At 42.5% G+C, this 23,628-nt stretch overlaps 1 protein-coding gene across 1 annotated transcript; it reads left to right on the forward strand.

Moving 5' to 3' along the window:
- The first annotated feature begins 9,321 nt into the window (after nt 1–9,321).
- Nucleotides 9,322–22,387, forward strand: czib (CXXC motif containing zinc binding protein). Its single transcript, XM_078218479.1, has 8 exons — nt 9,322–9,404; nt 9,498–9,581; nt 13,879–13,935; nt 14,151–14,232; nt 19,259–19,290; nt 19,497–19,574; nt 21,768–21,833; nt 21,933–22,387. The coding sequence occupies exons 1-8, from the start codon at nt 9,399–9,401 to the stop codon at nt 22,008–22,010; spliced, it is 483 nt and encodes a 160-aa protein (XP_078074605.1). The 5' UTR covers nt 9,322–9,398; the 3' UTR covers nt 22,011–22,387.
- Nucleotides 22,388–23,628: the final 1,241 nt, after the last annotated feature.

Genomic DNA, 23,628 nt, shown 5'->3' on the forward strand with positions numbered 1-23,628 from the left:
TTCAAAATCTCATCTTTTTGACAGCTTACAGAAGAAAGTATTGCTACATTTATTTTCTAGATATTTGGCTTCATTGGAGACATTTCTATTTTCTGAGGAAGTGCTGAAAGTATCTAATCTCAAAGGGATATGTGGTAAGAGGCAGGGTTTATAACAAGAAACCTATTTCAAGGTTAGCTGATTTTAACCATATGCTGGCTGAGACAGAATAACTTTCTTCTGAGCTCCTCGGCTATGATTTGAAGAAATAGCCAGAGATTTTGTCCCTTGGATCTCCTGGCAGTCATTACCTTGTTTCCATTAGAAAATGGCACTTGGGTACAATAAGAGACTGTCTTGTCTGGAGACAATACACATCTTTTTAGCCTGTCTTGATGCTCTCTACATTCACATTGTATCTTAAAGACTTGATTAGCTGTAAGTATTCGCATTCCAACCATTATTCGTGTAAATTGAGTCTGTGTCTTTATATGCCCTGTTTGTGAACAGAATTCCCACTCACCTGAAGAAGGGGCTTGGAGCTCCGAAAGCTTGCATGGCTTTTGCTGCCAAATAAACCTGTTGGACTTTAACCTGGTGTTGTTAAACTTCTTACTACAATAAGAGAGCCAGTAGTACCCAAGGAACGTAACGCCAATATAAATCAGACACCTTGGTAAAGAACACGGTGGCATAGTGGTTAGCACTGCTGCCTCACAGCAAGCAGTCTCACAACACCAGGTTAAAGTCCAACAGGTTTATTTGGTAGCAAATACCATAAGCTTTCGGAGCAATGCTCCTTCGTCAGATGGAGTGGTCTCTGTTCTCAAACAGGGCACAGACACAGAAATCAAATTACAGAATACTGATTAGAATGCAAATCTCTACAGCCAGCCAGGTCTTAAATGCACAGACAATGTGGGTGGAGGGAGCATTCAACACAGGTTAAAGAGATGTGTATTGTCTCCAGACAGTACAGCTTGTGAAATTGTGCAAGTCCAGGAGTCAAGCTGTGGGGGTTACTGATAATGTGACATAAATCCAACATCCCGGTTTAGACCGTCCTCATGTGTGCGAAACTTGGCTATCAGTTTCTGCTCAGTGACTCTGCGCTGTCGTGTGTCGTGAAGGCCGCCTTGGAGAACGCTTACCTGAAGATCCAAGGCTGAATGCCCGTGACTGCTGAAGTGCTCCCCCACAGGAAGAGAACAGTCTTGCCTGGTGATTGTCGAGCGGTGTTCATTCATCCGTTGTCGTAGCGTCTGCATGGTTTCCCCAATGTACCATGCCTCGGGACATCCTTTCTTGCAGCGTATCAGGTAGACAACGTTGGCCAAGTTGCAAGAGTAGGTACCATGTACCTGGTAGATGGTGTTCTCACGTGAGATGGCATCCGTGTTGATGATCCGGCACGTCTTGCAGAGGTTGCTGTGGCAGGGTTGTGTGGTGTCGTGGTCACTGTTCTCCTGAAGGCTGGGTAGTTTGCTGCAGACAATGGTCTGTTTGAGGTTGCGTGGTTGTTTGAAGGCAAGAAGTGGGGGTGTGGGGATGGCCTTGGCGAGATGTTCGTCTTCATCAATGACATGTTGAAGGCTCCGGAGGAGATGCCATAGCTTCTCCGCTCCGGGGAAGTACTGGACGACGAAGGGTACTCTGTCCACCGTGTCCCGTGTTTGTCTTCTGAGGAGGTCGGTGCGGTTTTTCGCTGTGGCACGTCGGAACTGTTGATCGATGAGTTGAGCGCCATATCCTGTTCTTATGAGGGCATCTTTCAGCATCTGGAGGTGTCTGTTGCGATCCTCCTCATCCGAGCAGATCCTGTGTATTCGGAGGGCTTGTCCGTAGGGGATGGCTTCTTTTACGTGTTTAGGGTGGAAGCTGGAGAATTGGAGCATCATGAGGTTATCCGTGGGCTTGTGGTACAGTGAGGTGCTGAGGTGACCGTCCTTAATGGAGATGCGTGTGTCCAAGAATGCAACCGATTCCGGAGAGTAGTCCATGGTGAGTCTGATGGTGGGATGGAACTTGTTGATGTCATCATATAGTTGTTTCAGTGATTGCTCACCATGACTCCAAAGGAAGAAAATGTCATCGATGTATCTAGTGTATAGCATCGGTTGAAGGTCCTGTGCGGTGAAGAAGTCTTGTTCGAACCTGTGCATGAAGATGTTGGCATATTGAGGTGCGAATTTTGTCCCCATGGCTGTTCCGTGTGTCTGGATGAAGAACTGGTTGTTGAAGGTGAAGATATTGTGATCCAGGATGAAGCGGATGAGTTGTAAAATTGCATCTGGAAACTGGCAGTTGACGGCATTGAGTACTGAGGCCGTTGCAGCAATGCCATCATCGTGGGGGATGCTGGTGTAGAGTGCCGAGACGTCCATTGTGACGAGGAGTGCTCCTGGTTCAACTGCTCCATGTGTGTTGAGTTTCTGTAGGAAGTCCGTAGTGTCGCGACAAAAGCTGGGGGTTCTTTGTACAATGGGTTTCAAGATGCCCTCGACATAGCCGGAGAGGTTCTCGCACAGGGTTCCGTTTCCTGAAACGATGGGACGGCCGGGTGTGTTTGCCTTGTGTATTTTTGGGAGGCAGTAGAGATCTCCAACGCGTGGAGTACGTGGTGCCTCACAGCACCAGGGACTTGAGTTTGATTCCTGGCTTGGGTCTCTGCAGAGTCCGAACGTTCTCCCCATGTCTGCATGGGTTTCCTCCGGGTGCTCCAGTTTCCTCCCACAGTCCAAAAAATGTGCAGGTTAGGTGCATGCTAAATGTGCAAGTTAGGCCATACTAAATTCTCCCCTAGTGTTCCCAAACAGGCGGCAGAGTGTGGTGATGAGGGGATTTTCACAGTAACTTCATTGCAGTGTTAATGCAAGTTTACTTGTGACACTAATAAATAAACTTAAAAGAAGACAAAATACATGAGCACACGAGTAAAGAAGTTCTTGCTCCTTACGTTAGTCATCAGTCTGTCTCGGGAAACAATGGATGTGTCCAGTGTGTATGTCACTTCTGTATTGAGCATTGTCTATTATGGCTGTAGAGGTTCATTTGTGATGACTCCCTTCCGCAGCTGGCACATGAATAGCATTGGCCCTTGGTTAGTTGATGTTTTTTTCCTTCCGACAGGCTCTCTTTTCTACTAGATGGGCATTTCTTTTGCCTTCTGCTTTTTCTATGCCTTGCTGACTACTTGTCTCCAGTCTAGCCAGCAGCATAGGCTCCCCGTGCAACGATTCTGATCCCGATCAAAGTCTCACTTACAGATATCCTTCTGTCACATACATGAGTGACCTGTTAATCTTGGGCTGATAGCAAGCTCACCATAGAGAATGTTTTTGTGGCTGTGGCCATCACTCATTTGGCTCACAACCTGGCGAACAGAGTCGCTGCGGACTCGAGGGCAAACATGCATGTTGGTGTAATTCCTCATTCAACATTCTGTCTTGCCAGGAAATGCTCAATATTCATCTGAGGCAGCAGAAGTGGAAGCTGTTGTCACTTTTCTTAGCTTAAATAAGTTGTTTGTGCCTCGCCACTATAAAGGTGCTGAAACATGCAAGCCTGGTACACACAACTTTGTATTTTTCATTTTGTTTGCTGTTGGTCCACATTCAGCTTTTCAACTCTGATATGATAGCCTTCAGCCTTGGTCATGCTGAAGCTAATCAAGGGGCTGTTGATAATAATTGTTGATCTAAGGTATATGAAGCTGTCAGCGACCTCCAGAGTGGGATGTTCAATGTTGATAGAGTTATTTACATCCTGGCCTGTAACTTAGACAGTTATGCTCCTTATCCAGACACAATGTTTAGTTATTCTTCTTATCAGAGCTTTAACTTTCTCATGCCATGGCCTCATGTGCCTTTTCTTCAGTTTTTCTACTTTGCAGTGGTTTTGCATACCATTTTTCTTTTAACTCTCTTGCCAAATTGCTTCTCTGTTTCATCATGTGCTTTACTGATATTCTGTCCCCGTTTTTCCATCATATCTAATATTTCATCAGCCAGTCATTCTTGATGTTTCAGCCTCTCTCTTCAGTTACTCCATGTTTCATACTCTGTTTCTTCCTCATCCATGCCTTTGTTATTTCTTCCTCAATAAGATCTTTATCTGTCACTTCCTGATGTAAAGCTTCAGAAGTGTTAGCACTCGCAACAGCATTCTATTTCTCTTTGAAAAAGAAAGTTGTTACAGTCAAGTCCAGAGGAATGAACCAATTACTCTCTTTTCCACCCTAGGTTGGCTATAACAGAGTTTGAATTTTTTTAGTCTACTTGAGTGGGTGTGAAGTTATATGAAGAAATAGGTCAGCCGCATCTTGAGTTAACAAGTAAGATATTATTGTTGAAAACTCACTTGGGTAAAAATATAAGACTTATTAAAAACATGTCCTAAATCCCATGACACACACTAGCATGCAAAACGGAACAAGTGACAGGGTGGAGGAGCGGGAACTGATAAGAGTTAAACTCCATAAGGAAAAAACAACGTTCTGACCTTCCTTTGGTAGTCTTGTGGGTTTGCCGCTAATGTAGGTTGGTTATTTTTCTGGAGTAACGCCGGCATCTCCACATCATATTTTTCTGGAGACAGGTTTTTCTTTTACACTGAAATCTCTTTTTCCAAAGCAAATGTTCAGACACTTGAAGATCCCTTCAATTAAAATTCTCTATCTCGCTGATGTATTCCAAAATATAACAGAGATAAGATCCAAACTTGAGAATAGCAGGGAGAGAGATGATACATTCTGCAAACTCTTCTGCTGTAACGAACAAACAAGCTTATAACCATAGTCTTTCACACAAAGGGTTTTGACCATGTCACAGCACACAATGGAGGGAAATCCATATTAACAAAGGAGTTTCGATCTCCCAAAGCTATCCATATGCCACAGAAACAGAAAGGGGGTCCCTGGCACCTTTCTAGCATAATGAGTTTTGGCAGCCCTTTGTTCCTGGCAGTTTCTGGAATCATGAAGTCCAGTGGCCTTTTGTCCCTATGTTTTTCAGACAATGGCAAGTGTGATGTCCATCAAGCAAACTGCCTAAACATGTCCCCTAGTAATCTTCTTTCAGAGGCTGCTAGAAACTTCGCCAACTTGTCGCTCAGGTGACATCCGCAGTTATTTTAAAACAGTATCTTTGCAGTTCTGGGTGTTTCTTTTTCTTTATTTAAAAGCAATACCAGTTGATGAAACTAACAATGGTTCACATTGCACACAACACATTGTTGTGAAAAAGTCTAGAGAAATGATGAGTGAAGTACCTCATTCAACTACACTTGAGAGTGATGAAGATGGAAGTGAATTGGTACCATCAGGGAGGAGAATGACCAGACATAATTGAGGCTAAAGTCAGTGTAGCAATCAAAAGGTTAGGTGGATTGGCCGTGATCAATTGCCTCTTAGTGTTCAAAGATGTTTAGGTTAGGGGGGATTAATTAGCTGGGTAAATGCGTGGAGTTAGATGGATAGGGTGGGGGATAGGCCTGGGTCAGATGCTTTGTCGGCGTGTCGGTGCAGACATGATCGGCCAAATGGCCTCCTTCTGCACTGTAGGGATTCTATGAGAACGTTGAAAGCAAGAAAAGCACCGAGAATCAATGAGAATTCCTGAAAGCTCTGAATGTTAACAGTGCAATACTAACAGACCGCTGCAACACAATTTACAGAACAGTATGCCTACCCAACAATTGTAGGCAGTTAGCGTTCATTAAGAAACCAAAGGCACCAGAGTCTTCAGAGCACAGGACATGATGAAATATTCCAAAATCATTTCGGAATGAAATGACCAGTCTGTAGAAACAGATACAGTAGATGATAAGCCAGTCAGGATTCAAAGCATAGAAAAGAACAAGTGTGCCACTTAGACAAAGCAGAGAAAATGAAGCTGCATTGCACCATAGGCAAAGGTGGAATGCTATTGTGGGGGCCCGTGTCATTATACCACCTTAGGGGTGGCAGCTCTGCTCCAAGAGTTACATGATGCCCATCTTGGCCAGAGCAGAAAGAACATGTTGGCCAGAAGCTATGTCTGGTAGCCTGGCATTCAAAGAGAAATTGAATGAATGGTTGGGCAGTTATCAGACCCAGCAAACATCACTGCCACCAGTGAAGATACACCCCTGGGAGTGGCTTCTTGTAGATTTTGCTGGGAGTGGCTTCTTGTAGATTTTGCTGGGCCTTTTTTGGGGCAGATGTTTATAATCCTAGTAGGTGCCCATTCCAAGTGGTGGGACGTTCATGTGATCCACCACAGCTACATCTGTTATTGAAAAACGGAGTCAGATCTTCACAATCCATAGTCTTCCCAATGTGTTGGCATCAGACAATGGAACGGCATTCGTGGCTGATGAATTTCAGACTTTTGTCAAGTCTAATGGCATTCATCATGTTAGATCAGTCCCCTACTATCCTGTCTTAAATGGGTTGGTGGAGTGAGATGTACAGACATTTAAGGCTTCCGTGAAGAAGCAGGCTCGTAGGCCGTTGTCATTGCGATTGGTAAGATTTTTGCTATCCTACACTACGCCACTAGGGTCACGTCTGCAGAATTGCTAATGGGACGGTGCCTGCCTACCTGTTTGAACTTAGTCTTCCCAAATTCGTTGGGGGGGGGGGGGGGGTGGGGGTGGAGGCTGGGCAAGCCTCTCGGAAAGATTAACATGACTCTCAGAAAGGGGACAGATCGTTTAAAGTTGATGACCTTGTTTTGGCAAGGAAATTTGGTGGCAACCTGCCTGGGTACCAGGAGGAGTTGTAGAGAAGACGGGGCTGGTCTTGTGGTGGAGACACAGGGTTGTCTAGTAAAGAAGCACTCAGTTTAGTGTTGGAGCTTGTAAATAAAGGAATTTTGGTGAAGGGGCTTCCACCTCCAAGGACTTATTACAGTTTGTTACTTGTCACATCAAGTGGCCTCGAGTTACTACAGTGAGTAAACTAGCCCAGGAGAAAAGATTCAGGTGAGTAGCGGCAATCAGTAGCTCTGAGGAGCTGGGGGCACAGGAAAAGCCTGGATGCGTTGTCAGCTCTGTGAAGTTGAAGAGATATCTGCTCAGAGGAGCTGGAGCATGGGAGGAATCCTGTGAGGAGCAGTTGCCAGCTCAGTGAAGCTGGGAGTTGGAGAGACGCAAAGCAAATGGACAGTAGTTGCCTGCTCAGTGCTGCCAGGGATCTGGGATTGTAAAAGCCAGTAGGACGCAATATCAGAAGAGATTGAGGAGCTGGAATGTCAGTCATCGCAGCTGTCCTGGTGCTTGATAAATCATTGCAGGCAGAAGCAAGAGGACTGCCAGGCTGAGTTACTGGAGCTGCTGTTGAAGGGAAATAGAATCCTCCAAAGAAAGGAGCTGAAATCCCTCAAGAAGAAGGCAGAGTTTGAAGATTCGTTATAACTCAGTGACTACTGACATCTGGGTGGGCTGCTGGAAAAATTTGTGGGATCTGTTGTGGTCCTGTCTGCTATTTAAGTGCATGTTTCATATATATTTGATCACAGTTTGCTGGTTAATTTACGTTAAATGCATTAATTCCAATTGTTAGTTTATAGGACAGATAGGATTGACTGTTTTATTTACTCTTGTATTTTAAAAAATCTTGTTTGTTTTAAAACCATGGAATCTAGTGGTTCTATTCTCTTGCTAAATATCTGGGATTTCACATCTCATCTCCTTGTTAAAAAGGTTGCTGGCCTATAACCAGATCATAGCATATGAAAACAAGGAGTGAGGAACATGGATTAAGAATGAATGTGAATAAGGCCGAGACAATGGTGATAAGCAGAGACATTACCAAGGAAGTGAAAATTAAGTAAATAGACAAATCCTGGAATGAATGAAAAGATTCACATACCTTAGGCAGGTTATCACAGACGATGGGAGATGTGATCATGAGATCTGAAAACGAACTGAGATAGCCAAGGCCAGCTTTATCAGAATGAAGAATGTGTTAACACAAAAGAAACTGAATCTGAATCTCAGGAAAAGAATGCTGAGGTGCTGTATTTTGTCATCTATGTTATGTACCTCAGAGACATGGATAACAAACAAAGAGACTATTCATAGAATCCCTACAGTATAGAAGGAGGCCGTTCAGCCCATCAAGTCTGCTTCAACAATAATCCCACCCAGGCCCTATCCCCACGTATTTAGCCTGCTAGCCCCCTGACACTAAGGAGCAATTTAGCATGGATTAGTCAAACCCACACATCTTTAAACAGTGGGAAGAAATCGGGGCACCCAGAAGAAACCCATGCAGACACGAGGAGAACGTGCAAGCTCCACGCAGACAGTGACCCAAGGCCAGAATTGAATCCGGGTCTCCGGTGCTGCGAGGCAGCAGTGCTAACCACTGTGCTACCACGCTGAATGCATTTGACATGTGGACATATCGGAGGAAGTTCCGCATATCCTATGCAGCCAGAAAGACTGATGAGGCAGTGCTGAAATGGATGGAAAAAAGAGGAAATTAGTGCAGAACATCAAAGAGAATGATATAGTACTTGGGTCATATCACTTGAGCAGGCGATAGAGACAGTTATTGGAGGAGAAGATCGACAGAAAACATAGGGGAAGCAGAGGAGAAAACGATTGCAGGTGACTTATGTGGAATGTGTTTGGGCAGCACAGGACATTCAGAGGTGGATGTCCACAGCAGTCAATCTTCTGGGAAGAAGATGACACCAATGAACCGACAAAAATTAAATTTTCCATCTGCCATTGAACTGAAAATTGAACTCGTGTAACATAAAATTACATAGTATCAACAGCACAGAGACAGGCCACTTAGTCCAATTGTCAAAGCTCCACATGATCCTCCCCACCGTTCTACTTTGGATCCTATCAGCATATTCTGTTCCATTCCCCTCATATGTCATGTAGTTTCTCCTACATTAGTCACCATCAAATGTTTGGTCCATAGTTTTGATACAGAACTAGAAACCTTATGCCTACACCTTCAAACCCTTTTATGATTTAATGGTCTCAGTTATGTCACCCTTTAGCCTTGTCTTTTCTGGAGAAATGTGCCAGTCTTTCCTGCTATATTGGCATAGTTCTGGTACCATACTTGTGAGAGTTTGGCACCTTTCCCAGTGTCGTTATAATATTGTATTCCAAACTCTGTCGATTATTAGCTCCGCATAATCACTACAGTAACAATGGGTATCATTTATACAATGAAATTCAACTTCCTTTTTTAAATGGTAGGCGACTCTTTAATCGAAATGCATTAAATTCAATAACATATTCAATAACATTGAGGATAGTTCTGCCCACCCTGTAGGTGTTGCTTTAAGGAGTTTGTGTTCATCTCTCTGTAATATTGCTGCTACCTGTAGAGGGCGCGTCAGCACCAGGCGGCGGCTGTCGTGATTACTTCTGTAACGACAGGCCGTAAATTGGTTTGTGGGGAGTCTAAGATGGTGGTGAGTGGTAGTTTAGAAGTTTATATTTTTATTGACATTTGATTCCTTGTCCGCAGGGGTTCTGATTTTCACATTGCACTCTCCTGTTTGCAGAAATTTGGGCTGCAGTTTAAAGCGACTTTGGAGAATATCAGCAAAGTGCGGCCGGACGGAGAGGATTTCCGCTGGTTCCTGAAGGTGGAGCTGCTCATGGATGTGTCTGTGTTAGAGGAGCAGGGAGGCTGGTGCCTGAGCACTGAGCCAGCCTAACACTGATCTCAGACCCCATTAACACAGCTCTGCTCAAACCCTATTAACACTGATCTCAAACCCCATTAACACTGATCTCAAACCCTATTAACACTGATCTCAAACCCCATTAACACTGATCTCAAACCCTATTAACACTGATCTCAAACCCCATATTAACACACAGCTCTACTCAAACCCCATTAACACATGGCTCTGCTCAAACCCCACATTAACACACAGCTCTGCTCAAACCCCATTAACACACAGCTCTGCTCAAACCCCACATTAACACACAGCTCTGCTCAAACCCCATTAACACACAGCTCCACTCAAACCCCATTAACACACAGCTCCACTCAAACCCCATTAACACAGCTCCACTCAAACCCCATTAACACACAGCTCTGCTCAAACCCCATTAACACACAGCTCTGCTCAAACCCCATTAACACAGCTCTGCTCAAACCCCATTAACACACAGCTCTGCTCGAACCCCATTAACACACAGCTCTGCTCGAACCCCATTAACACACAGCTCTGCTCGAACCCCATTATCACTCAGCTCTGCTCGAACCCCATTATCACTCAGCTCTGCTCGAACCCCATTATCACACAGCTCTGCTCGAACCCCATTATCACACAGCTCTGCTCAAACCCCATTAAAACAGTTCTGCTCAAACCCCATTAACAAACAACTCTGCTCAAACCCCATTAACACACAGCTCTGCTCAAACCCCATTAACACACAGCTCTGCTCAAACCCCATTAAAACAGCTCTGCTCGAACCCCATTAACACAGTGATCTACTGAAACCCCACAGCCCATCACACTGATCACTCAGACCCCATTATCACACTGCTCAAATCCAACGATCACATTTATCCACTCAAACCCCATTATCATTGATCTGCTCAAACCCGACTGTCACACTGCTCTCACAGCCCATCAAACTAATCTGCGCAAACCCCCACAGCCCATCACACTGATCTACTTTAACCCTGCACCTATACAATGCGCTATACTGATCCACTCAACTCCTGCACCCTGCCCTATGTACTTACTCACATCCTGCTCTTCATCCATCAAACTGACTTGCTCAAAACGTGCAGCTAGTCCATCATACTGATCTATTCAAATCTCCACTCAACCCAACATACTGCTCTTATTAAAATGCTGCACCCAGTCTAATAAATTTGATTTGATTTATTGTCATATGTATTAGTATACAATGAAAAGTATTGTTTCTTGCATGCTATACAGGCAAAGCATACTGTTCATAGAGAAGGAAAGGAGAGAGTGCAGAACGTAGTGTTACAGTCATAACTAGGCTGTAGAGAAAGATCAACTTAATGCAAGGTAGGTCCATTCAAAACTCTGATGGCAGCAGGGAAGAAGCTGTTCTTGAATCAGTTGGTACATGACTTCAGACTTTTGTATCTTTTACCCAATGGAAGAAGGTGGAAGAGAGTATGTCCGGGGTACGTGGGGTCCTTAATTATGCTGGCTGCTTTGCTGAGGCAGCGGGAAGTGTAGACAGAGTCAATGGATGGGAGGCTGATTTGAGTGATGGACTGGGCTTCATTCATGACCCTTTGTAGTTTCTTGCAGTCTTGGGCAGAGCAGGAGCCATACCAAGCTATGATACAACCAGAAAGAATGCTTTCTATAGTGCATCTGTAAAAGTTGGTGAGAGTCGCAGCTGACATACCAAATTAGTCTTCTGAGAAAATCAAGGTGTTGGTGGGCTTTCTTAACTATAGTGTCAGCATGGGGGGACCAGGATAGGTTGCTGGTGATCTGAAGACCTAAAAACTTGAAGCTCTCAACCATTTCTACTTCGTCCCCGTTGATGTTGACAGGGGCATGTTCTCCACTATGCTTCCCGAAGTCAATGACAATCTCCTTCATTTTGTTGACATTGAGGGAGATATTATTGTCATCGCACCAATTCACCAGATTCTCTATCTCATTCCTGTACTCTGTCTCATCATTGTTTGAGATCTGACCCACTACGGTGGTGTCATCAGCAAACTTGAAAATCGAGTTGGAGGGGAATTTGGCCACACAGTCATAGGTATATAAGGACTATAGCAGGGGCAGAGGAGACAGCCTTGTGGGGTACCTGTGTTAAGGATGATCGTGGAGGAGGTGTTGTTGCCTATCTTTACTGATTGCAGTCTGTGGCTTAGGAAGTTGAGGATCCAGTTGCAGAGGGAGGAGTCGAGCCCCAGGCCACGGAGTTTGGAGACGAGTTTCGTAGGAATAGTGGTGTTGAAGGCTGAGCTGTAGTCAATAATTAGGAGTCTGACCTAGGTGTCTTTGTTATCTAAGTACTCCAGGGTTGAGTGCAGGGCCAGGGAGAAGGCATCTGTTGTGGACCAATTGCGGCGGTAGGCGAACTGTAGTGGATCCAGGCAATCTTGTAGACTGGAAGTGATTCTTGCCATGACTAACCTTTTGAAGCACTGCTCTATTCAACACTAAACTAAAGCTATCTAAACGGCTCTATTCAACAGTGCACCAACTCCAACATACCACTGTATTCCAGTCCTGCAAAATTATCACTTACTGCAAAACTTCTGCCTTAAAATGCTGATTTTGAGAGCCTTTGATTCTATTAAACTCAAGCTGGATGGCAAAAGAGTTCAAAGTGGACAATGGACAGCATAGAGTGGGTTTGAGGTTTGATTTGTTAATGATGAGTGTTAAATTAAATCTTCTAATAACAATATTCATTCTTGAGGCAGAAATATAAATAGAAACATCAACATTTTTTTCAAAAAAAGACAATTGCGTGTTGCTGACATTTAACTTATGTCTGCACATCCCTGTAGAAACATCATCTGTAGAAACATCTCCACATCATCCCTGTAGAAACAGGACTGTAGGTTCAAAGTTAGGCTCATAGCAACACACTATAAAGGATTCCCTGGGTTATTGCAATTACAGGGGAAGAGCAAATCTGATTATTTCAGAAAATTGTGCATTAGTGCAGTATCTGTAAGACTCAAACGGGCAGGTTTTTTGTTTCTACTTGGACTTGAGTGTAAAAATCACCTCGTCAGAGCTAATAGAAGAACATAAGGAAAGATGTATCACTTCTCGGATTTTTTTTTTGTCCACTAATCTCATTGGGCAGAAAATGCTGTTGCCTCAACATTTCTTAACCCCTTTCTCACACTAAGGTTTAGAAATGAAGGAAAATCCTGCAATAAAACATTAAAACTAGAGGACACAGCCTCAAAATAAAGGGGGGTTGGTTTAAGACAGAGTTGAGGAGGAACTTCTTCTCCCAGAGGGTGGTGAATCTCTGGAATTCTCTGCCCACTGAGGTGGTGGAGGCTACCTCGCTGAATATGTTTAAAGCGCGGATGGATGGATTCCTGATCGGTAAGGGAATTAAGGGTTATGGGGATCAGGCGGGTAAGTGGTACTGATCCACGTCAGATCAGCCATGATCTTACTGAATGGCGGGGCAGGCTCGAGGGGCTAGATGGCCTACTCCTGCTCCTATTTCTTATGTTCTTATGTTCTTAAAAGCTTTTACATGGGGCTTCCTTTAATAACTCAAATGAATACTTCCATGGAGCTACTGTAGATCCTGACCCCAATTCCTGGTATGTACCCTGTTAGATGATGTTAGAACAGTGGTGGGGCTCTATAATTAGGCTTCGTTGACTAGGCTGGGATGTACCAGGGTTTTTGTTTCTCATCACTGCCCATTCATGCCCATTGGAAAGTATGAGTGTGTGTATATCATACAAAGGCAAAATTGGTCTCAGCCTTGATACCCTTCATGATTGATCATTGAGTTATGGTCATTCGGGCAAAGTATTAGAGGGCTACTGATGCTTCTCAAATTGTGACTCTGACTGTGTACAATCTACAAGCAAGAAGGAGGAAATGAGGTTGAGGCGCCACAGGATTCCTAGTTACTAGCAAGTTCATGTAAAAACAAGTTTTCATTATGCACGCAATCCATTTATCTTATAAATATAACTTTAGATTTAATGTTTTTGTTCTATGTAGTTAACTATGACAGTGTTTCTATTTGCAATGGAATTTGCTGATTGCCGATGGGATTGCAGAATGGAAATAAAATGGAGTTTTTAGTTGAAGTGTAGATAGACAGCAGGAGATTATTGAACCAGATGTTAGTACTGTTCTAGTTGTATCATAGATCAGTGACTTCTATTGCGTCAATCATAAGTGTTTAACTAATTTCTTTATGCTTTTGCATTAGTTGAAATGTCAGAATTGCGGAGAGATTTCTGATAAATGGCAGTATGTCACTTTAATGGTGAGTTGTATTTTAAATGATTTTTCCATAATTCAATAAAATTAAGTGACTACATGTTCTATGTATTTGATCATAGTACCATATTTAGTTTGCTGTTTGAAAAAGTTTACACCCTGATGTGTTTCCCCCCCCCCCCCAATTCTAAATTTTCAGCCTGCTCCTTTTAATATGTTAGAAGGTGCCGCATTAATGTAAGCTGTTGTTATTTTGTACAGAACAGTACCCCACTCAAAGGTGGGAGAGGAAGTGCTAGTATGATACAAAAGTGCAAGCTGTGCTCAAGAGAAAACTCCATTGGTAGGTAATTCATACAGTGCAAGAGGACCTACGGCCCATCGAGTCAGTGGATAATTAGCAGAGGAATCTAATTATAGTGGTCATCAATGTTGTTTTAATTACACTTTTATGCAGAATTTTCAGATTCTTTAAATCATCGTTATTAATAAGAGATTATTTATGCCTATAGTGATAACTGTGGAAAGGGTTTTTTATTATTTTACAAACATATCAAGAGTTTGACACTTTTCTGATTTCTGTTTTTGGTTTGCATCTTACTAAGTTTGAAAACCACACCAAATCTTAAGCTTAATTTTCTTCAATGGTACGTTTATGCTGGATAACAGCTACCATTAGAAGCAGTTCTGCATGCGGTGACGGTGTTTGTAGTGTCAGTTCATTTTTATTTTGAAAAGCAAAGTCAGAGCTCTGGCAACAACACTCAGGCAAACTATCAGTGTGTAAGGTTGTGAAAGTTCAATTGTCCAAAGTCACAGTCATAAAATGTAAATACTTTGCCATATCCTGTATCTCGTGGAGTTTTTTTAAATAAGTAATGCATGTTGATCCACAACAGTGGGCTTAGCCTGCCTCTGACAGAAATGACAGAAGTGTTAGTGAGGGATCACTTTGGGACCAGTGACCATAATTCTATTAGTTTTAAGATAACTATGGAGAAGGATAGGTTTAGTTAAAATTCTAAATTGGGGCAAGGCCAATTTTGATGGTATCAGGCAGGAACTTTCAAAAGTTAATTGGGGGAGTCTGTGGGAAGGCAAAGGGATGTCTGGTCAGTGGCAGGCTTTCAAAAGTGTGTTAACCAGGGTTCAGGGTAAACACATTCCTCTTAGAGTGAAGGGCAAGGCTGGCAGAAGTAGGGAACCCTGAATGACTCAGGATTTTGAGGCCCTGGGCAAGAAGAAAAAAGAGGCACATGACATGCATAGGCAGCTGGGATCAAGTGAATCCCTTGACGAGTATAGGGGGTGTAGGAGTAGAGTTAAGAGAGAAATTAGGAGGGCAAAAAGGGGACACGAGATTGTTTTGGCAGACAAGGCAAAGGAGAATCCAAAGAGTTTCTACAAATACATAAAGGGCAAAAGAGTAACAAGGGAGAGAGTAGGGCCTCTTAAGGATCAACAAGGTCATCTATGTACGGATCCACAAGAGATGGGTGAGATCCTAAATGAATATTTCTCATCAGTATTTACTGTTGAGAAAAGCATGGATGTTAGGGAACTTGGGGAAATAAATAGTGATGTCTTGAGGAGTGTACATATTACAGAGAAGGAGGTGCTGGAAGTTTTAAAGCGCATCAAGGTAGATAAATCCCCGGGACCTGATGAAGTGTATCCCAGGACGTTGTGGGAGGCTAGGGAGGAAATTGCGGATCCCCTCGCCGAGATATTTGAATCATCGATAGTCACGGGTGAGGTGCCTGAAGATTGGAGAGTGGCAAATGTTGTGCCTTTGTTTAAAAAGGGCTGCAGGGAAAAGCCTGGGAACTACAGGCCAGTGAGCCTCACATCTGTGGTGGGTAAGTTGTTGGAAGGTATTTTGAGAGACAGGATCTACAGGCATTTAGAGACGCAAGGACTGATTAGGGACAGTCAGCATGGTTTTGTGAGTGGAAAATCATATTTCACAAATTTGATTGAGTTTTTTGAAGGGGTAACCAAGAAGGTAGATGAGGGCAGTGCAGTTGATGTTGTCTACGTGGACTTTAGCAAGGTCTTTGACAAGGTACCGCATGGTAGGTTGTTGCATAAGGTTAAATCTCACGGGATCCAGGGTGAGATATCTAAATGGATACAAAATTGGCTTCTTGACAGAAGCCAGAGGGTGGTTGTAGAGGGTTGTTTTTCAAACTGGAGGCCTGTGACCAGCGGTGTGCCTCAGGGATCAATGCTGGGTCCACTGTTATTTGTCATTTATATTAATGATTTGGACAAGAATATAGGAGGCATGGGGTTAGTAAGTTTGGAGATGACACCAAGATTGGTGGCATAGTGGACAGTGAAGAAAGTTATCTAGGATTGCAATGGGATTTTGATCAATTGGGCCAGTGGGCTGACAAATGAGAGGTGATGCATTTTGGTAGATTGAACCAGGACAGTTAATAGTAGAGTGTTGGGGAGAGTTACAGAACAAAGAGATCTAGGGGTACATGTTCTTTGAAAGTGGAGTCATAGGTAGACAGAGTGGTGAAGAAGGCATTCGGCATGCTTGGTTTCATCGGTCAGAACATTGAATACAGGAATTGGGACGTCTTGTTGAAGTTGTACAAGACATTGGTAAGGCCACACTTGGAATACTGTGTACAGTTCTGGTCACCCTATTATAGAAAGGATATTATTAAACTAGAAAGAGTGCAGAAAAGATTTACTAGGATGCTACCGGGACTTGATGGTTTGAGTTATAAGGAGAGGCTGAATAGACTGGGACTTTTTTCTCTGGAGCGTAGAAGGCTGAGGGGTGATCTTATAGAGGTCTGTAAAATAATGAGGGTCACAGATCAGCTAGATAGTCAATATCTTTTCCCAAAAGTAGGGGAGTCTAAATCCAGAGAGCATAGGTTTAAGGTGAGAGGGGAGAGATACAAAAGTGTCCAGAGGGGCAACTTTTTCACACAAAGGGTGGTGAGTGTCTGGAACAAGCTGCCAGAGGTAGTAGTAGAGGTGGGTACAATGGTGTCTTTTAAAAAGCATTTAGATAGTTACATGGGTACGATGGGGATAGAGGGATATGGGCCAAATGCAGGCAATTGGGATTAGTTTAGGGGTTTAAAAAAAGGGCGGCATGGACAAGTTGGGCCGAAGGGCCTGTTTCCATGCTGTAAACCTCTCTGACTCTATGACTATGATTCTGACCTGAGTGGTGACCAATGATGCCCCACGCTAATCACTGAGTGTGTCATGGAAATCTGTATCACAAGGTTCAGTATTTCTTCTAATTCCAACAAGAAATGAAGCGTCTTATCAATGGTAAAAGTGATTTAAGGGAAAATATACTAATTTTGATATTTTTTTCATTTTTATTAAATGCGTATGAACTTACCTTCTGCGATCCCTGCTGCGAGAGAACAAGTAACTTTGTAAAGGATTTTTGTAGAGTATTCTTAGATTTAGTTCTCTTTTACTTTCTGTGGAACCACTGAATTTCAGGGTGTTGAATATTAGCTTTGGAGCATTTTGAGCTTCCTCTGGGCATGTTTTTCAGTCTGACAAACTAGTTGCTGATGCGGAGATTTCTGTGGTGCATATGTTCAGTGCTAGCCCAGTGTTTAGCTGTAGTTGGGTTCCTTCTAATTACTGAGGCAGAACCAGATTGTTCATAAACCCAGTATTCTGTTTCACCGTCCCTTATATCATCTCCATCACAAAGACTGCTACTTCAACCTCCATATAATTGCTTGTTTCCATCTTTATCACAGTGCATGTTACTGAGATTGTCACCTGTGGCTTCCTCACCTCCACACTCAACTATGCCAGTGCTCGCCTGTCATTCTGTAAATTCTGTAAACTTAAATTTGTCTAAAACTCAGCAAATACCCAAACTTGCACCAAATTCAAATCTCCCACCACCCCTCTGCTCACTAAACTACATTTGCTCCTGGTCCAACAATGTCTCAAATTTAAGAGCCATATCCTTCAAGCCCCCACATAACCTTGCTCTTTTGTCTCTAATTTGCTCCAACCCTAGAACCCTCAGCATTCTCTGTTCCTCCATTCCTCATTTAATTTGTACTTTCATTGATGTTTGCACTTTCAACTGTCTCGGCTTTAAGCTCTGGAATTTCCTCCGTGGAATTCCCTGCCTCTCTCCTCTTTAAGGTGCCCCTTAAAACCTACCATATCTCCATATGTGGCTTATTGTCAAATCTTGTCTGATTACCCTCGTGTGAAGTGTGCTGGCGTGTTTTACTGTATTAAAGTGGCTGTATGAATGTAAATAGTTGTTGTTATTCCAGGGCAAGAAATACAGCAGTTTGTGGACTTTCCTACGTAGCAGCTCACTGGCACCCTGATGTCAGCAAATTTACTCCCAAAATGAAATAAAATTGGAGATCACAGAATCCAACAGTGCAGAAGGAGGCCATTCGGCCCTTTGAATCTTCACCGACCACACTCCCACCTAGGTCCTATCCCCATAACCCCGTGGCATTTACTCTAGCTATAATCCCACTGACACTAAGGGGCAATTGAGCATGGCCAATCCACCTAACCCGCACATCTTTGGACTGTGGGAGGAAACCGGAGCACCCAGAGGAAACTCACACAGACATGGAGAAAATGTGCAAACTCCACACAGACAGTGACTCAAGCTGGGAATTGAACACGGGTCCCTGGCACTGTGAGGCAGCAGTGCTAACCACTGTGCCACTGTGACGGGGCTCATTGGGTCAAAAAAGCAATAATAGATCTACGATTATGTCTTACTAGCTAGAAGATTCTTCAGTTTTGTTTTTATGGTACTTCTAATTGGGGCTTTTGAAATAACTGATTGTGTGTTTGGAATTATTGTTGTTGACACTTTGCTTCTTCTTTGATCACTTCTTACACTAATCTATGAGCAGATCAGTATTTTTTACAGTAGTGAGTAAATTATATTCACTTGTGAATTTGAATAGCAGAATTCTGTTCAGGCCTCATCACCATATTAACTTGTTACTTGTGCTCATCTGGCAGTCGCAGTTGCTGCAGTCTGATTGCCAGATATACAATCTGGTAATTGTTCCTTTAAAATCTGTTGCTGCAGCTTCACATCATCATCCTTTTTGTTGAGGGAGAGCATTAATTATCCGGAACAAAAAGCAAAAACTCTGCTAATTATGCTTGTTGGCCACTATTTAATTAAATAATTGAAACTATAGAATTATCTGGCAGTCCAGTGCAGTGATATTTACCCAATGTACAACATGGAATTTACTGTTTAAGCACTTGTTAATTTGTGTATTATTTCACCTGCAGTGATTACAATTCTATTTTTGGATTTAAATGTTATTAAAATTTCAATCCTTGATGTGTACTTTTTCATTGGTTTTTAGATATTCTGAAGGACAGCATCAAACCATACAATGTAAGTTGGCGCTTGAGGGATACAAAGTGTTAACTGCTCAGTGATATTGTAAATTTGCTTTCTTGTGTGGGTAATTGGTCTGCTCAGTTATCTGCTGTTCTTCCCAAAACAATTTTACATGCAAGTTGATGCAACATAATGTATTAGCTTACAGAATGATTCTGCAAATGCAGTGGATTATCATGCTGTGATTCTTTTTTACTAAGGCTGAAGACAGTGAAAAGTTTAAAACTATAGTACACTTCGAGTGTCGAGGATTAGAACCAGTGAACTTTCAACCACAGGTAAGTAACAGAGTACCTTAGGAATCTTGGTGCCTCCACCACTCTCTATGGAAGAGTGTTCTGCAGACTCATCACCCTCCTAGAGAATAAATTTATCCTCTGCAGAGATTTATCTGGATTTTCTAAAAAAAGAATCTTCAGTAAGGTACCCCATAATAGAATAAGGTCAAAGAATGCAGGGTGAAGTGGTAGAATGAATTGTGAGCTGGCTTCAAGACAGAAAGTTAAGAGTGGGTGTAAATGGTAACTATTCAGTGCCAAATGGTGGCTAGTGCTTTTCCATAAGGATCAATGTTCAGACCACTGCTCTACAAATTACATTAATGATTTGGACTTTGGAGTCAAAAATACAATTTTGAAATTTGTAGGTGGATTGAGGCGGTTTTGAGCTGGGCTGCAAACAACTAAGGTGAACATTCATAAATTTGCAGAATGACAAATAATTGGCAAATGAATTTCAACATTGATAAATGTGAGTAGGAAGAATAGGCAGGGGGCTTCACTTATTTCTTGGAAGGCGAGAGTCTAGATGGAGTAGAGGAACAAAGGGATTTTAGGAGTATAAATACACCAATTGTGAAAGTTGTGTCACAGATTGACAAGATCCCAAAAAAGCAAACCAAGCACCAGGCTTTATTTCTAGAGAATTCAAAAGCAGGGAAGTTATGCTAAACCTGTACGGCTGTCTCACAGTGCCAGGGAGCCAGGTTCAATTCTGGCCTTGGGTGACTGTGTGGAGTTTGCACGTTCTCCCGTGTCTGCGTGGGTTTCCTCTGGGGAATCCGGTTCCCTCTCACACTCCAAAGATTTGCGGGTTAGGTTGATTGGCCATGCTAAATTGATGCTTAATGTCAGGGGATTAGCAGTGTAAATACATTAGGTTACAGGGATGGGACTTGGGTGGGATTGTTGTCAGTGCAGGCTCAATGGGCCGAATGGCCTCCTTCTGCACTGTAGCGATTCTATGAACCTTGGTTAGACTGCATTTGGAGAACTTTTTGGACGGCACGGTGGCACAGTGGTTGCCTCACAGTATTGCCTCACAGCGTCAGGGACCGGGTTCAATTCCGGCCTCCGACTGTATGTGTGTAGGTTGCACGTTCTCCCCGTGTCTGCATGGGTTTCCTCCGGGTGCTCCGATTTCCTCCCGCAGTCTGAATGGCGAGCTGGTTAGGTGGATTGCCTATGCTAAATTGCTCCTTAGTGTCAGGGAGATTAGCAGCGTTTAGGGGAAAGGGCCATTGTGGGATTGTTGCCAGTGCAGGCTCAATGGGCCGAATGGCCTCCTTCTGCACTGTAGGGATTCTATGATTCTAACTGTGTGCAGTCTGGTCACCATATTATATATAGGATTTTGAGATACCGGAGAGGGTGCAGAGAACATCAACAAGGGTGATACCTGAAATGTGGGTGTAAATATAAGATGAACAGATTAGATCACTTTCCTCTTGAAAACATAAGGCTGACGGTTGATAGAAGGGATACAAAAAGAATGCTTCCATTTGTGAGGAAGAGCATAATTAGAGGCCATCAATATCAGAAAGTCATCAAGAAGGGAATTCAGAAGAAAGTTCTGAATAAGAGGGACGTAGATTGTTATACTGATATTAGATGAGAAAAGACGGAAGGAGGCTTGAGTGGAGCATTAACACTGACTGGGCCGAGAGGCCTGTTTCTGTGTCATATGTCCTATGTAATATATAATCCTGAAGAATTTAATTGTTAGAAATTTTTAAAATGTGCAGTTTATTTTGCATTTTCTTTTCAGTCACTTAACTAATCCAATCATTTTTCCTTCTCCATTTCATCTGATTTGATATTGAATATTCAAACTTACAATTCCTGGTTCAAATTGAATGCTCATCATTAATAATTCTTCAGTCTGATTAAGGAGAGAGTTACTTGCCCTGTTCACAGACAAATAAGCCCCGTTGATTTTGTTTATTTGCTTAACCGAAAGAAGCAGAAATGAGCCCCAGATGCCCTGTAAAGGACGCTAATCACAGTAAGTTCCAGTAAAAAAATCCCCCCAAGAAAATCTGTGGGGAAGTGTAATAAGTAGCTGGAGCCACGAGAGCGAAAGCTGCAGCATTGGTGTGTATCCTTTGCTCCTGTCAAAAAACTTAGTTGAACGTTAATCATTATATTGAAGTGCTGTTCTGCTGTTGACTGAAATTTGTTCTCCGCTTTTAGGCTGGATTTGCTGCAGAAGGGGCCGAATCCGGAACACAATTTGGTGAGATTAATCTGATGGAAAAGGTGAGTTCCCCATGCATTCCATTCCATAGGAGTTAGAAAAGGTGTAAATAAGACTCACTAAACAAATATTTGAGTAACATATTGTTTCATTTTGTTTAGGATTGGAATGATTATGATGAGAAAATCCGGGAATCAGTGGGAATCTATGAAGTTACTCATCAGTTTGTTAAAATTTGAACTCGACTCTCATAGACATTTGCCAGTTGAAGATCCTCTTTTCCACTTAAATAACCCTGGGAAGAAAAGTGAACGCACACCGTTATTTGATCTGGCATTTATTTGCCAGTGAATCCTTTCTGCACATTGAAGGTTGAAGAAGTTTAATTATGCCCAATGAAAATGAACACTGGCCAGCTAAATTAGCATTAAAATGCTGCATGAGGGTCTGTCGTTATTCTTGTTCACCTGTGGAAGACCCCTTTTGATTCCTGTATTAGAACATGCTTCTTCAGCACTCTGAGGTTACTGACACCAAATCTGGATACTAAGTTACGAGTCATTCTTCCTGGAGTTTAAAAGTTAAATACTAATAAAACCTTCATGGTAATGATGAACTGTTCAATAAGGTAGTCAATGTACTTTATCTGCACCTGTTTGTTTATTTTTGTCAGTACACAAGCTAATTTAGTAGAGACATATGTGCAGTTTAGCCCTCAAGGAGAGGACCATACCCAACAGTATATGGCCTTAACCAAAGGTAGGCAGGATGGTAAGTCAATCATCAGTGCAATCTGTGTTCATTATATAGATCAACCTTCATCTTGAAGATTGCCTGGGTTTGGGCTGAGTGCTCGTGCTAATATTGTTGTATTCTTCGTGTTCAACAGATCACTTCATATCTTGATCATGGTGATCGTCAAATGCTGTTTATGAAATTAGGTTTTAAAGGCAGATAACTAGCCTTCAATGTTAAAAATGGTGGAGGGAAGAAACATCAAAATTTTCTGTTTAGACAAATATTTATAATTTGACTATAGTCAAGTACATATCAAGATTTTGTTACATACAGCAGTGGAAACCATTGGTTCACAATGTCACAAGTACAGCTTCAGATAGTTATTAAAAATATGAAGCAACATGGATTAATGTGTGTTTTGGTATAATTCTGAAAAATCTATATTTCATACAATGGATACAGCACAGGAGGCCATTCTATCCATCATGTGTCAGCTCTCTGCAAGAACAACTTACCCAGATCTATTACTCTGTTTTTTCCCTGTAGCCCTTTAATTTTTCATGCTTCAGATTATCCAATTCTCTTTTGAAGGCCTAGATTGCAACTGCTTGTAACACACCAAGGCAGTGCATTCCAGATCCAAATCACTTGCTACGTAAAAGATGATTTTCCTCGTGTCACCATTGTTTCTTTTGACAGTCAGGATAAATGGGGGTCTTTCCGTCAATAAAAACAGTTTCTCCCTATCTACTCTATCCAGATCCCTTATAAATTTGAAAAGCTCTTCAAATATCCTCTTAATTCTCTTAGGGAAGATCTAGCTTCAACAGTACAAGTAACCTCATTCCTGGAACCATTCTAGTAAATCTTCTGTATACTGTCTCTAATGCCTTCACATTTTTCTGAAAGTGGGGTGCCCAGACCTGGGCACTATACCCCAGCTGAGGCCGAACCTGTTTTTTTTGTTAAGTTTAATTATAATTTCCTTGCTTATATATTTTATGCCCCTGTTTATTAAAGCCCAGGATCCCATATACTTTACTAACTTGATTTGTGCACACATACCCACTGTCTCTCTCTTTAGAATGGTATCCTCTATTTTGTACTGCTTTTTCTTGT

The sequence above is a fragment of the Mustelus asterias genome, chromosome 8 (genome assembly GCF_964213995.1).
Source record: "Mustelus asterias chromosome 8, sMusAst1.hap1.1, whole genome shotgun sequence".
Taxonomy (NCBI): domain Eukaryota; kingdom Metazoa; phylum Chordata; class Chondrichthyes; order Carcharhiniformes; family Triakidae; genus Mustelus; species Mustelus asterias.

Excerpts from the sequence above, each read along its gene's own strand:
- czib (XM_078218479.1), top strand. Across the intron at positions 13,936-14,150 it reads GGCAGTATGTCACTTTAATG|AACAGTACCCCACTCAAAGG; the intron begins GTGAGTTGTATT and ends TATTTTGTACAG. Across the intron at positions 21,834-21,932 it reads AGATTAATCTGATGGAAAAG|GATTGGAATGATTATGATGA; the intron begins GTGAGTTCCCCA and ends CATTTTGTTTAG.